The sequence below is a fragment of the Macrobrachium nipponense genome, chromosome 26 (assembly GCF_015104395.2).
Source record: "Macrobrachium nipponense isolate FS-2020 chromosome 26, ASM1510439v2, whole genome shotgun sequence".
NCBI lineage: Eukaryota > Metazoa > Arthropoda > Malacostraca > Decapoda > Palaemonidae > Macrobrachium > Macrobrachium nipponense.
Window position 1 is genome coordinate 74,023,995 of NC_087215.1, and position 15,328 is coordinate 74,039,322.

Genomic DNA, 15,328 nt, shown 5'->3' on the forward strand with positions numbered 1-15,328 from the left:
TAATTTAGCTGATAGTTTCTTTCGAGTGACACTCCAGATAATTAAAAAGTAATAATTTGGTGGCATTCAACACAATATTTCACAAAGGGAAACATTTACTCGAATAAAAAAAAAAAAGTAAAAACTTGAAATAATAAAAGAACAAGTCAGAAAAGCGTGAGAACATGTTCTCGATAGGTGACGTTACTGACGTGCGTCTAGAACAATTTTAAAAGGGAATATTACATCCTAAACAAATCTGAATGGGAATATTGCGCCCTGAGCGTTTTCTTACAGGGGGAAACTCGCGCCCTAAGCATCTTCTAAAACGGAAGGTTACTTCCTAAAACAATTTTAAAATGGAAATGTGCATTCTATACAGTTCTAACAGAGAAGCGTGCATCGTCAATTCGTAATCACTTTGAAATGAGGAGATTTAAGTTCTAAACACTTCTAAAAGGCAAGCGTGCATCCTAATCACTTTGAAAAGGGAAAATATAAGTTCTAACCACTTGTAAATGGGAAATATAATTCGTAAACACCATCTAAAAAGGGCAGCGTGCGCCTACATAAACACCTTCGTGAAGGGAGCCGTGGGTCCTAAAACACACTAACTTACTCTATGAGTATGGAAAGAAGCGGCACATGCACCAGCAGGAACAGCAGCAGCAGCAGTTACAGCAGCAGCGGGAGAAACAACAGCACCACCACCACCACCAGTAGCAGCAGCAGCAGCTCTGCTAACAGCGGGGGTAGAACAACAAGAAGAACAACAGCGAAAAGAAGAAGCAGCGTATCTATGACTGAACTGCCTGTACTGGGCGGCTGACAAGGGAGAAGGCATGCACTTCGAAGGGAGTAGTAGAGTCTCGCCCCTCGACAGAACCTGACGCAGGCAAGGCCAGCTCTTGGGAGCCGCCCGTCGCACTGCTCGACCAACCTGCTCCATCGTGGGCGTAGGTAAGCTGGGTTGTGTGAGGTGGAGAGGTGATATGGGCGGGCAGGCCTGCGTGCAGGCCTACCGGTACCCCGGTCAAAGGCGTGGGAGGTGTTAGTAGGTGAAAAAGCGGCGACTGTTAATAGTGTCGATCCAGGCGGCTGCTGCTGTTAACGGATGATCGCATAGACCTATATGTCACACAAAAATCCTCCAACAAAAATAAATTAATATAAATTAATATATTTCTAAAAAAAATGCTTCGATTCCTGCTTGCAGATAGTACTAGAGGTGTTGTATAAGCGTTCTCTCGCCTCCTTTTTGCACTGGCAAAAAACGCCGCTACATCGACGAAACACAAGGAAAATTAGATCTCGAATCTTGAGCGAGATAGACACTTTCTTTTGATATGAAAACTGAGAAGAGAAATAGATCTTTTTATCGAGCTCCTAGCAACACAGATACACGCAACCGGGCAGAGGTCTCAGAGGAGCTCAGCCGCAGCGGTCGAACGCGTCACACTTCACCACAGTCACACAGGCACTGAGAAGCTCGGGGAGAACCGTCTGTTTATAAAGGCTCCCCCTCGCCGAGTCTTCTTCTTCTATAAAGTGCCGATCGTGACGCGGTTCCAATCGACTCGCGCAACCGGTGCTGTTGCAAGGGAGAGAGAGAGAGGAAGGGAAAGGGTGGGAGAGAGAGAGAGGGACAAACAGAAAGACAAGGAGGAAAAGGAAGAGAACGTAAGACAGAGAATACGAATGGAATTACAGTAAAAGAAATGAAAGGGGCTGTATGCAGCAGCTAGGGACCGAAGGACCTCTGCAAAGAACCTTCTAACTGGCGCACTGACAGCACTACTTCCCTACGGAGTACCTTTATAATTTTCCAGAAAGGGATTGGTCGTCTGCACAAGGGCTCATTTTCCAGCAAGCGCTTCTTGCTTTTCTCCTGGAATGTCTGGAAGTTTTAACGGATTCTTTGAGACTAGTGTTGTCAGCTTAAGAGACAATGTCTAGAGATACCCGGAAGCCGCTAGAACGATTTGTAACGCTTCTAAATTGAATAAAATCATAGACTTTTTTTTTAAAAATTTATTATACTGCAAGGAAATAGTATTGGTGTATCTTTCCTTGAACTTTTGAAGCTGTAATTGCATTGGGAGGCTCTCCCAATATTAGATAGAACATTCCCGAAGTCATTTAAGGATTTGATAAAACACGAGAAAGTTAATTGATAAATTTTATTTCATTTTATTGAGAAAACACTTCCATTCCTCTTTCACATACGTCAAGATAGCTTGTGCGTTCGATCCAAAAACAGTTTGAAATACAATTCGTAGAATATAAAAAATAAACACAATAAAATAATACTGCTTTTAAGATTAAGGTGAAATATACACAAAGCATATATATATATATATATATATATATATATATATATGTGTGTGTGTGTGTGTGTGTGTGTGTGTGTGTGTGTGTATGTATAGTATGATGCATATCTGCTATCATCCTACACTGAGGCATTTATCAAGAGAAGATTTATAAAAAACGCAAAAAAAATTGAAATATTACCTCTCACACACCACTCGCAATAATATTTGAAAGCCGCAAAAATCTAATAAATATATTACAACACCGATACTGGACAGAATATTTTTCTCATTTGGGATAAAATTGCAACATTGAAATAAGCGAAGTCTGTCACAAGACTCGATGTCGACACTCATCCATCGGTCACTTTTTGGCGCGAATAAACATTATGCTAGACCTAGTCTTAGTCTAGTTCCCTAAAACTACTACCTTTGAACTAACAATAATTTCCTCCCGGCGAAATTTTTCCTAAATATCCGAAGGAAGATGTGATATCTGACCAGGAAAACAAAAGGGTGCTATTTTAGCTTGCTATCTACGTGTCACCTCCGAGATGCTAGTACTAAACATGATGGTAAGAACCCAATGGGACGCCTTGTTTTATACTAGCCCATCGGGATCAAAGATATCGTCCATTGATATAGTTTGTCGAACCGACATTGTAGAAAAGGTTGCATATAATACTTTGATCCCGGGGTCCCTTTGAGTTTCCGCAGTGTTTAGTACTACATTTCGGAGTTGGTGACACGCAGATAAGAAGCCAGAGTAGTACCAACAAAAGAGTGTATGTTATGATACTGTGCTGACGTCTCCCGAATTTCAGGTCTCTCTCTCTCTCTCTCTCTATCTCTCTCTCTCTCTCTCTCTCTCTCTCTCTCTGTAGGCTAAGAATCCCCTTTAGAACCCACTTGGGTTTATATAGTCTATGACCAAAGTGTCTTTAACGTATTCAGTAGTTCTTGGGCATGATTAAATAGCTTTTATACATATCGAAATTCTTTCGTCAATAGAATAATGCCAAAACATATTCCCTGTCTTTTGATATTTCGTTTTATGGAGAACTAAGATTACATGGTTTTGTATTCACCATATATTACTGGAGCCAAAAGTAGGCTTAAACATCATTCTGATCTGACCAGTTCAGTGGAGAACATGGAAGGAATTATAATTTCCAGATGGTCCGTTGTCATTCAGATACAACGGTGCTTTACTCGGTAATTCTAAGGAAGAGCTTCTCACGGAGATATTCTTAATGAAATCATTCTTTGGACTGGATACTACAAAAAAGGGTACACACAATGCAGTACAGGAGATAACTTGAGAAATCTACGAAAATACTGCGAGAAATTTACCGTATCTTGTTTACGTTTTTACGTTCAACCTCACGGAACATTTCAAGTTATCTCAACTGCAACAGGCTGAAAATCCGTACAACTATTTATACTTTGCAAATTTATAAATGTAACTTTTTTGCCACTGCACACTCAAACAGTCATTTATCTTCTGATTTGAATAAAATTTTAACGATTCAACATTAAAATCTTCAACAGAGTGCCTATATCAGTCAGGTAATTACAGATTCTTATAGACTTACGCGATATGGAACAGTTCAGACTTTACTATAGTACAAAGTTTAATGTCGCCTGCTAAATTGTGCCAACCAAAGATTGAAAATCTTGTTAACTGATAGACCTAGATTATAAAACGTGAAATTCTACGGAAACTCTAAGAAGCGCAAAGAAGGCTAAGCTTGCCACTAAGTTCCCACCAAGACAACATCGGTGGCAAAACTGGTGTCCCAGTTCTTCGTTGAAGTGTTGTCACGAACTTGCACGACTCCAATTTTGCCATCAATAACAACTAATTTGTGAGAAGTTTGTCACAGTGTTGCAAAAATATGCAATCGAACGTGTAGGTGTGACACTCGCCCCCTAAAAGTCTTCACGGGCCAGGCAGGAAGCCGGAGTGAAGTAGGTCTAGGCCTATTTGAAAGATGAGAGATAGGAGGTTAAACAAACAGAGAGAATGCATTTCATACTTTGCACTCTAAGCAACAACAACAAAAATGCCATCAAACGTGAAGGTGGGGCACTCGCCAGGAGGCAGCCAAGGCTGAGTAGGCCTAGACCTATTAGAACAAATCACCCACAAAAAGCCATCAGTTGAAGGATGAGAGATAGGAGGTACAGCAGAGAGACAATTCAGTGCATTGTTTGCACTCTATGCAACAGATCACCGAAGATGTGACGTATGCCCATGCATCATCACATACTTTCTAGACGCAATACCACCCAACTAGTTATGTCTTGCAGCAAGAAGTGGTCTAGTGCCCAGAGAGCAAATTAACGCACATCATCTTTACAAATAAATTCTTTCTTCGGTGCGCAATACATGCCGCTTGTCATGCTGCTTGCTTCTAGGTCATGTTTCACCGGAATGAAGAGCAAAATGCATTTTTAAATTTAAATGACCACCACAAAAACACTTTCAGTTCAGCTGTCCCTCTCCAGAGGCACGTACCTTCGTCTTGTAGGTAGTGCGCTGTACGTTCCACGTTCGTTCTATTTGCAGTGTTTGTTCTGTAAGTAAAACATAATTTGCATGTCCTGGACTTCTTTTCATACAGAACGTCAAACTCAGTGATTGTGCTCCTGATAACAATTACGGTTGAAAGATCTGATATGATGGAAGAGTTTCACCCATGTCACTCTGAGGAATTCTCACGGTAATTAAGGCCAATGACAGTTGTCACTATTGGTACAGCTAGGTAACTTCCATATGGATATTTAGAATGCATCATGTATATCATATATGTATTATCTATCTGGCAAGCTAAAAGTTTCGCTTTTGATATATATATATATATATATATATATTATATCTATATATATATATATTATATATATATATATACTATATAAAAGGTTAACTTATCAGAAGCGAAGAATATCATGAAGTCAGAAGTAGAATTGTGAGCCAAATAGCAAACAGTTATATTAATATCACAATTTAACAGATGAATATCTTATACAGCCCCTCTGTCCTGTGATAATCCAGCGGATGATATAGATCCACTTTAGAATGATACGAATGAAAAATTTACGATTCCGTTTCTTTAAAGGCTCAGATACGAAATCAGGAGGTAACATGAGTCTACAGATTTAAGCATACCAACTCCTACACATAGGTCTAGAATCACTTGAGGTTAATAGCATCACAATATCGCCGTTTTTTTAGCGCCCCGCCTTCCTGCGCCGCGCATGCGCAGAATAACAGCAACTAAGTAAGAATCAAATATCAATAACAACATTCCCCAGAGGTGGCGTTACGGCGAATTATAGACTAATTAATAAACAAATATACAATGGCAAAAGTGAACGTCACTCCAAGTAAACACATAAGCACAAAGAATCCTGGAAAATCATCCAAGACGCAGAGGTCAGGTTTTGGCGTTGCGGAAAAAGGTAGGTTGCGGGAGGGCGTGGAAGAGTTCCAGCCTTTGGCGTTGCTGCAAGGTTGTTGGGAGGGTTTCCGGGTTTCCGCAATTTTTTGTGGATTGGAATAATCCAGGAAAACAGTTCCAGGTGTTGGCGTCGCTCCAAGGGTTGCTGGGAGGGTTTTTTCCACGCAATTGTTGTAGACTGGAGCAATCCAGGAAAGAGTTCCAGGGCTTTTGCGTTGCTGCAAAGGTTGGTGGAAGAGTTCCAGGCGATTGTTGTGGACTGGAATAATCCAGGAGAGAGTTCCAGACTTTGGCGTTTATGTAAAGGTTGTTGGTAGGGTGGGGGGGGTGGGCGCCCTTCCAGGCTATGCCGTGGACTGAAACAATCCAGGAAAAGTAACCCAAGAAAGAGTTTTAGGCCTTGGCGTTACTGCAGGGATTGGCGAAGCTCGCGCAGTTGATCTGGATGTCGGGTTCCAGGCGGTTGTTGTGAACTGGAACGGGCACGCGGAAGAGCTGGGCCTGGGGCATGCATAGACACAGCTTGTACTGGACCTCTATCTTTAGTCACGTCGACGTTTGGGGCCAATGGAAGGGCATTGACGTCCACCATGATTCCAGCGCCGGCCTCCAGTAGATGGAGCCGTTGAGGCTCTTCATAAAGATTGTCCTGGTCCACGGACCAGGTGAGCTTGCCCCCGTCGAAGGACAGCCCTCGTTGCCCTTCAGGTGGATCTTCTGGGTGGAAAGATTAGAGTTTTGTTTAAAAGGCATCTCCTAGGTTTTTTTTTTTTTTTTTTTTTTTTTAGCTACGATCAGTTGTTAGGGCTTATTCATATCATATAAATTTGGTCTTTAAAATTCAGTTAAATTCCTTGCCATTGCCTTTGTTAGCTAAAGTACAGGAGTTTCGTTAAAATGTAACTTCTATACCTATGGGGAATATATATCATATATATATATCTATATATATATATATATATAATATATATATATATATATATATATATATATATATGTATAACAGAATCACGAAAGTTAGGAACGTGATAAATATAAATAAAGAGATAAATGCCACGAAGGAAAAATAAACGAAGGAGTCATGCGAGATATTTCGGCTGAAAAGCCCTTTACTGAAGCAGCTACTGACAAAAATACGAGAAAAGACAATACACAAAAGGTTCGTATAACTGACAGATAGGGATTATAAAAGGATTAGTGCCTAGAATCCGACACACCTGGAAGATAAGAAACCCTCCCAAAACAAGCATAAACAAAGGGTGCAATTAAAGGTTTAAGACAATCATCTCAGATACAATCTCCAGACAATTAAAGGATTATAGGTGACAGCTATACGGAACCTGGTAGACAAACCATATTCACAAAAAATGACAGACATACATTACAATAAAATTTTTTTTAATACTCTAAGGCAACTGATTTTTATTTAAGTCAGTAATTATATATTTGAGGTCATTCTTAAACATGTTACAGATACAAGGGTCTAAATGAAAAAGGCCACGACTAACATTGAAATTACAATGAAAAGTAAGTTGTATTAAAGCAGATTCTAAAAGATTTCGTGATAAGACATCTCTTGACCGTGCTAAATTACTGAACTGTCAATCCAATTAATTCGGTGGTTGTTTTCACTTAAATGAATAAATAAGCATTAGATTTTTGCCCAGTTTTTACAGAGTATTTATTGCTGGCTTAGCCTTACTTCTAAGCCCTTGCTCGACTGTCCGAGGTAGAATGATGGGACAATCCATACATGGAATTTTATATATGTTGTTGCTTTCTCTGGGGCCATTTTTTATTAACATTCTTTTTAGTGTGTTATTATAGGAAGAAACAAGGTTGACATTAAAAGCTTTTAACAATGGTTTCAATGGTTTCAAATCCGTTAAAATAAGGCAAACTGAGAATGTTCTTAGAATTTTCTTTCTGTGTGTTGTTTTCAGTATAAAACTTTTTGTGGGCTTTATTATAACAAATCTAATATATGTGAAGGATAGCATAAATCTTTCCCTATTTTTCTTATGTATTCAATTTCTTGATCCAAATATTGTGGACTGACAATTCGTAATGCTCGTAAAAACATAGAGGAAAAAATTGATATTTTTATATTAAGATGGTGGCCTGAGAAGAAATGAACATAAGTTAAGTTGTTAGTCGGTTTCCTATAAAATACTGAATTTACATTGAAATGGTTCTCTATGTATCAAAACATCTAAGAAAGGGAGGCAATTGTCTTTTTCTAATTCTAGAGTAAACTTAATCGATGGTACCTGGTTATTTAATTTAGAGAGTAAATCATTTACATCAATACCGACAGGAAGAACAGCTAAACAATCATCAACGTAACGATACCACTTTACAGGGAATATGAATGATATTAGGTAAGTAGCGTTTTTCGAAGAATTCCATATACAGGTTTGAGAGCAATGGTGATAAAGGATTTCCCATTGCCATGCCAAAAATTTGTTGATAAAATTCACCATTGAATATAAACTTACAATCACAAATGCCACAAACTCGTGAGTGAAATAATGTGACTTATAGGTAGAGGTAATTCATGCTGAGTTAGTTCATTGCTAAGATATTCTAAAATAGAGTCTATAGGGACTTTAGTAAAAAGAGAACATACGTCAAAACTAACGAATTCTATCAGTAGGGCAAAGAGCAATTTTGTATAATCTATCAACTAAATCTAGAGAATTATATATATGAGAATCGGAGATGGTTCCAAGTAAACGGGGACAAGATCTTAGTGATATATTTCGGAGAGTTTTATAGAAATTGAACCAACAGTACTGATAATAGGCCGCATAGGGTTATTTTCTTTGTGCGTTTTGACTAATCCATATAAGTAAGGTAGCGAAGGAGAATTGACTGACAATTTGCCTAGTAGTTCTGTTTTATCTTTAAGGATACTTTTCACTATGCTATTGAAGTTTTTTATGACTTGATCAGAGGATTTTTTGTTAGTTTTCTATAAGTCACATCATCATCCAGTTAGTTTTTGACGTATGTTCTCTTTTACTAAAGTCCCTATAGACTCTATTTTAGAATATCTAGCAATGAACTAACTCAGCATGAATTACCTCTACCTATAAGTCACATTATTTCACTCACGAGTTTGTGCATTTGTGATTGTAAGTTTATATTCAATGGTGAATTTTATTTTCAATCAACAAATTTTGGCATGTGGCAATGGGAAATCCTTTATCACCATTGCTCTCAAACCTGTATATGGAATTCTTCGAAAAACGCTACTTACCTAATATCATTCATATTCCTGTAAAGTGGTATCGTTACGTTGATGATTGTTTAGCTGTTCTTCCTGTCGGTATTGATGTAAATGATTTACTCTCTAAATTAAATAACCAGGTACTCCATCGATTAAGTTTACTCTAGAATTAGAAAAAGACAATTGCCTCCCTTTCTTAGATGTTTTGATACATAGAGAACCATTTCAATGTAAATTCAGTATTTATAGGAACCGACTACAACTTAACTTATGTTCATTTCTTCTCAGGCCACCATCTTAATATAAAATATCAATTTTTTCCTCTATGTTTTTACGAGCATTACGAATTGTCAGTCCACAATATTTGGATCAAGAAATTGAATACATAAGAAAAATAGGGAAAGATTTATGCTATCCTTCACATATATTAGACATTTGTTATAATAAAGCCCACAAAAAGTTTTATACTGAAAACAACACACAGAAAGAAAATTCTAAGAACATTCTCAGTTTGCCTTATTTAACGGATTTGAAACCATTAAACCATTGTTAAAAGCTTTTAATGTCAACCTTGTTTCTTCCTATAATAACACACTAAAAAGAATGTTAATAAAAAATGGCCCCAGAGAAAGCAACAACATAATATATAAAATTCATTCCTTAATGGATTTGTCCCTCATTCTACCTCGGACAGTCGAGCAAGGGCTTAGAAGTAAGGCTAAGCCAGCATAAATACTCTTGTAAAAACTGGGCAAAAATCTAATGCATTATTTATTCATTTAAGTGAAAACAACCACCGAATTAATTGGATTGACAGTTCAGTAATTGCACGGTCAAGAGATGTCTTATCACGAAATCTTTTAGAATCTGCTTTTATACAACTTACTTTTCATTGTAATTTCAATGTTAGTCGTGGCCTTTTTCATTTAGACCCTTGTATCTGTAACATGTTTAAGAATGACCAAATCAAATATAGTAATTCACTGACATAAATAAAAATCAGTTGCCCTTAGAGTTATTAAAAAAAATTTTATTGTAATGTATGTCTGTCATTTTTTTGTGAATATGGTTTTGTCTACCAGGTTCCGTATAGCTGTCACCTATAATCCTTTAATTGTCTGGAGATTGTATCTGAGATGATTGTCTTAAACCTTTAATTGCACCCTTTGTTTATGCTTGTTTGGGAGGTTTCTTATCTTCCAGGTGTGTCGGATTCTAGGCACTAATCCTTTTATAATCCCTATCTGTCAGTTATACGAACCTTCTTGTATTGTCTTTTCTCGTATTTTTGTCAGTAGCTGCTTCAGTAAAGGGCTTTTCAGCCGAAAGATCTCGCAGACTCCTTCGTTTATTTTTCCTTCGTGGCATTTATCTTTATATATATATATATATATATAAACACGCACATACATATATCCCTACAATCATCTAAGATGCAAGAAAATTCACATAGTCACTCTCTTCAAAAATACCCCCCAGAAAATATAAATAAATAAAATACAATGAAACTTAGACACCCAAAATAACAACCACCCCACATCCCCCCGCACCCCTCTCCAAGCCCCCCCACCCCCCCCCGGGAAAAATTTTTAAATATGCTTTTAAGAAAAAAATACTTTATACAAATTCACGTACCGTGGAATCAGACCTGATAAGGAGGTCTGAGAAGGTGGGGCTTGCAACCCGAGCTGTCTGACTCTTCTTCACGTTGAGGTTGTCTATCCCCTGGGGAGTCCGAAGCTGGGGTAGTCGGTCGAAAATATGGGGGTTCCAGAGTCTGGGTCGGTCACCTGTGGAAGAGAAAAATATAATAATAAGTTTCGTGCTCTCGACAAATCCATGTCGAATAATTTAAACACACACACGTATATATATATATATATATATATATATATATATATATATATATATATATATATATATATATATATGCAACTCCAAAAGAGAGATCTCACCTGGAAATGTTCAACTCTCTTAATTTCGGTGGATTCCGGCCCGACTTCCAACACCGGAGGCTTCGCAGATGTCCTTAGGCCTAAGGAAACCTACCGAACAGAATTGTACCATGCTTTTAAGTAACGTCCTATCTATCTAGCTATCAGTCTATTATTCAATATTATCTATATTATTTACCTGTCACTTTGTCATATAGACTTTAGCACAAAGACCTTCCATTTTTTTTCAATAAACGGTCGTTTGGAATATTTTTAACAAAGGAATTTTAATATTAACAAAGGACATTTTAATACTACAGAAAACCACGGTGGTGGGTTATGTCAATTTCCAATATGTGTGTATGTAAGTATATATATCATATACATATGTATACAGTGTCTATATACATACATACATACACACTCTCATGTATGCAAGTGCAAACACACCATCTGAACATTTTATTTCCACTCACAGAGTATCGTGGCGAGATTTGTCTCGAACTGATTAGTATTTCGAAACCCTACGGAATAGAATGATGAATCTCACCCTAAAATTCTGCTTTTCACCGCCACATACCTTGCTGTTGTCCCCCTGAATCGAAAAGGGGACGTCTGTGTAGCTGTAGATCAAACCGTCCTTCTTGTAGAACTTTCCTAAATCCGCCCTCCCGTAGAATTTGGTGGCACTGTAGGGTTACAGTATAGGCCTAGGGTTAGCGTCGAGTGGTTTGCGTTATGTCGGTGCAGTCGATATGTATATAAGTATATGTATGATATATATATATATTATATATATATATATATATATTATATATATATATATATAATGTGTGTGTGTGTCTAAAAAAAAATCACAGCAGATGCAGACGACTTCATTATATAAGCGAATACTACATGAAAATGACAGGCAGAAGTTCAGTACCAAGCGCTTTCTCGAAGATGCGTGAATAAACAAGAGAAAGTGCTTAGAGTACTGAACTTCTGTTTGTCATTTCCCTGCGGTGTTCGCTTATATATATATAATATATAGATATATATATATATATATATATATATATATATATTTAACAGCGCTCCTTACAGGAAACCTAGACCTGCGTCTCAAGTGACCTATGGCACAATTTATCTTTGATCTCAAAGAAAACTGAATATTACCTGTTTCACTTACTAAAAACAAATGAATATCAATCAATTGTTCAAACCTCAGTTCCTGGAGGAACTAGAAGCTTTGGAAAAATAGGTGTATAGTTTGAATTCCCGCGAAGCTACCATTGAGCATGGGACTAGGGCGAAAAATACTTATATCTCAAAGTATTTTACAGTAATAAGAAAAAATGTTCAGACTGAGATGTATAGTTTACATTTCCACGAATCTACCCTTGAACATAGGACTAGGGTGAAAAAATGATCATATCTCTAAGTATTTTATAATAATAGGTAACAATGTTCAGACTCCAGGTTGACACTACCCTTGAGCTTAGGACTAGCGCGAGAGAATGTCAATTCTCGAAGCTTTTGATATTAAAAAAATAAAAACTGCCCAGATTTTGACGTAACTAACCTCGATTCCGGAAGGAACTCTAGGCTCTCCATGCCGTAGCCGAGTCGTAGGACTCCCATGGCGAAGAAGGTGAGAAGGAGGTTTCCGGAGGCCAAGATGAGAAGCACCACAACGATCCCCCAAAAGAAGCCGCTCTCGCCTCTATTGGTCTCGCTCCTCTTCGAGACCGTTTCCCGCTCGGTGCTGTTGTGTCCGAGTGAACGCAAAAAAAAAAAAAAAATTTTTTTTTTAATATACGAGTAATTAAGTGACAAATTAAATAAGTAAGTGAGGTAGTGATAATGTAAAAGACTTCTTCTATATAATATATACATAAAAGAATGTTACGCAGCTCGATTCTAATAATTGTAGATACAAAGTGATAGTTCTGAGGGGTTTACTTAGACCAATATAATTATAATTGTCCTATAATATGACACAAACGAATGCAGATATTTGAATTAATATTATTACAGTATATTGCCCACGTAGAAAGTGAAAATAAACCTTTTAAAAAAACGAATGAATCAATAAAAGGAATGAAAAATGAAGTCACAGATGTCAGGGGAAACGGGTCGAATTATGTTGTCTGAACTTGTAACCACGGTCTAAAGAATACGTCTATAGACCTACGTCGTAACCACGGTCTAAAGATATCTCTTGAACTTGGTCGTAACCATGGTCTAAAGAATACATCTTTAGACCTTGCTCGTAACCACGGTCTAAAGAATGAATCTTTAAAGCTTGGACGCAAGAATGTCTAAATAATATTTTTTTTTAGACATAGGTCGTAACCACGGTCTAAAGAATACGTCTTTAGACCTATGTCATAAACATGGTCTAAAGAAAATCTAATTAGACCTTGGCCGTGACCACTATCTAAATGCATCTTTAGAAGTAGGTTGTAAGAATGATCGTAACCCGACACTGTTGGAAATCGGGAGAGCTTTTTTGTCGACATACCTCGTCGTCCGGTTGGTCGACCTCGACTGACGAGTAAGAGTGGCTCTCTCCAAAGTACTAGGAGCAAGGGACGTACTTTCAGCCAAGAGGGACGCAGCTGCCGAGTCTCCCATCTTGCTTCTCTGTTGATAAAAGAAAAACAAATATGATGAATAAACAAACAAATGAATTAAGAAAAGGTTCATTTCAATATTAAGTTGTTTTGTGTGGTGTCACTAAGGAATGTGTACTTGAGCATCATTAAATACAAGACTACAGAACTTTGCCAGTGCCAAAGTAGTCACCACACACACACACACACACACACACACACACACACACACACACACACACACACACACACACATATATATATATATATATATATATATATATATATATATATATATATACCAAAAGACATAGATTCGCATCTAGGTTAGGCAAATACATTAACATAATACCTATTTATAAAGGAAAAAAATTATTTTCTCAGAATTTCCACCCAATACTTCAAAGTCACATATTTCATTTCCAATTATCCTATTTCATCATTATTATTAATTATCATTCAGAAGATAAATACCCCTTTTCTTAGGGAACAAGCATTCTAGGGCCATTAACGTCCATAACTTGATATTCAAGCTTCCAAAGAATATAGCGTTCATTTGAAAGAAAGTGCAGAAGTTAAGGGGAAATACACAAAGGAGAGATAACTTACTTGAAAGAAGAAAAAAGAGTAGATTGATAAATTGTCCTGCGAATAGATAGAAAACATACATGATTAGCAAAATTAGATGGATAGTCTCAGGGCAGCAATGACGAATTTCTTGGAAACAAGCTTGTGTAACTTTTTGTTTCACTTCCTTGGAATATCATTTATGGCAACATATTTCAAGGAACCTTTCATATTGATCTAAATCATTCTGTCGGACCGTCGTATTGGCAATCTGTGGTATTGGCTCACGAAATAAAACGAAATCTCTGCATTTCTGTCTGATCAACATTACAACCCATGCAATGCTCTTCCCAGAAAAAAAGCTTTTATTATTATTATTATTATTATTATTATTATTATTATTATTATTATTATTATTATTTTATTTTTTTAATTATTATTATTATTATTATTATTATTATTATTATTATTACTATTATTATTATTATTATTATTATTATTATTATTATTATTCATGGAATGAACCCTATTCATATGGAACAAACCCACCACAGGGACCATTGACTTGAAATTCAAGCTTCCAAAGAATATGGGTTCATTAGGAAAAAGTAAGAGGAAGTGAAGGTAAATACAGAAAGATGAAATACCACTTATTAAAACAAGAAAAAATAGATTGGTGAAAATGTATCAAAATACAAGACGAATACTATTAGGGCAGTAATGCATTGCATTTTCGCTTGCTTGGGAGACAGTCCAGCGGCGTGGGGAATAAAGGACCTGTGAAACCAAAAGTTCGACAGCAAGGCACACACACACCACAAGAATGCTTAAAAAATACACTCCCATTCACGATATCACGCAGGACGACACATTCTCCCGAGTCATTAATAGCCTTGGGGACTTTAGATATGATCCTACTTGATCCTAAATGCCCACTTACGGGATAAATATTCTCGTTAACGATGCAAGTTGATCAACAGTCGATGCGTCGTCTGCTCCTCGTAACTAAACAGACATTGTTCGATTTTGTGTTTCTTACGAGTAAGTTCCCTTAAATTACGGTTTTAAAGAGTTTTTAAATCAATATAATGATATTAAATATTTATTTATTGGATTATATTTTGTTAATATGCTTTTTAGTATAGAAAATCTGTATAAAACCTAGTAATCAATCGAGGGTCCAAGTTTAACGTTAGTGGATTGAGACGATGCTGAAAGGGTCGTCTGCTGCACATCCTCTCGTCTG

At 37.1% G+C, this 15,328-nt stretch overlaps 1 protein-coding gene and 1 pseudogene across 1 annotated transcript in view; both read right to left on the minus strand.

Moving 5' to 3' along the window:
* Window positions 1-1,494, minus strand: part of LOC135200429 (glutaminase liver isoform, mitochondrial-like) — a gene marked incomplete in the record, with an annotated part of 185,304 nt that extends 183,810 nt beyond the window's left edge. Inside the window, 1 exon segment of the mRNA XM_064229065.1 lies at window positions 599-1,494. Coding sequence (XP_064085135.1) covers window positions 599-928 — 330 coding nt within the window.
* A 4,347-nt stretch (window positions 1,495-5,841) lies between these two features.
* LOC135200431 (uncharacterized) lies at window positions 5,842-15,255 on the minus strand (annotated as a pseudogene).
* Between the last annotated feature and the right edge of the window lie 73 nt (window positions 15,256-15,328).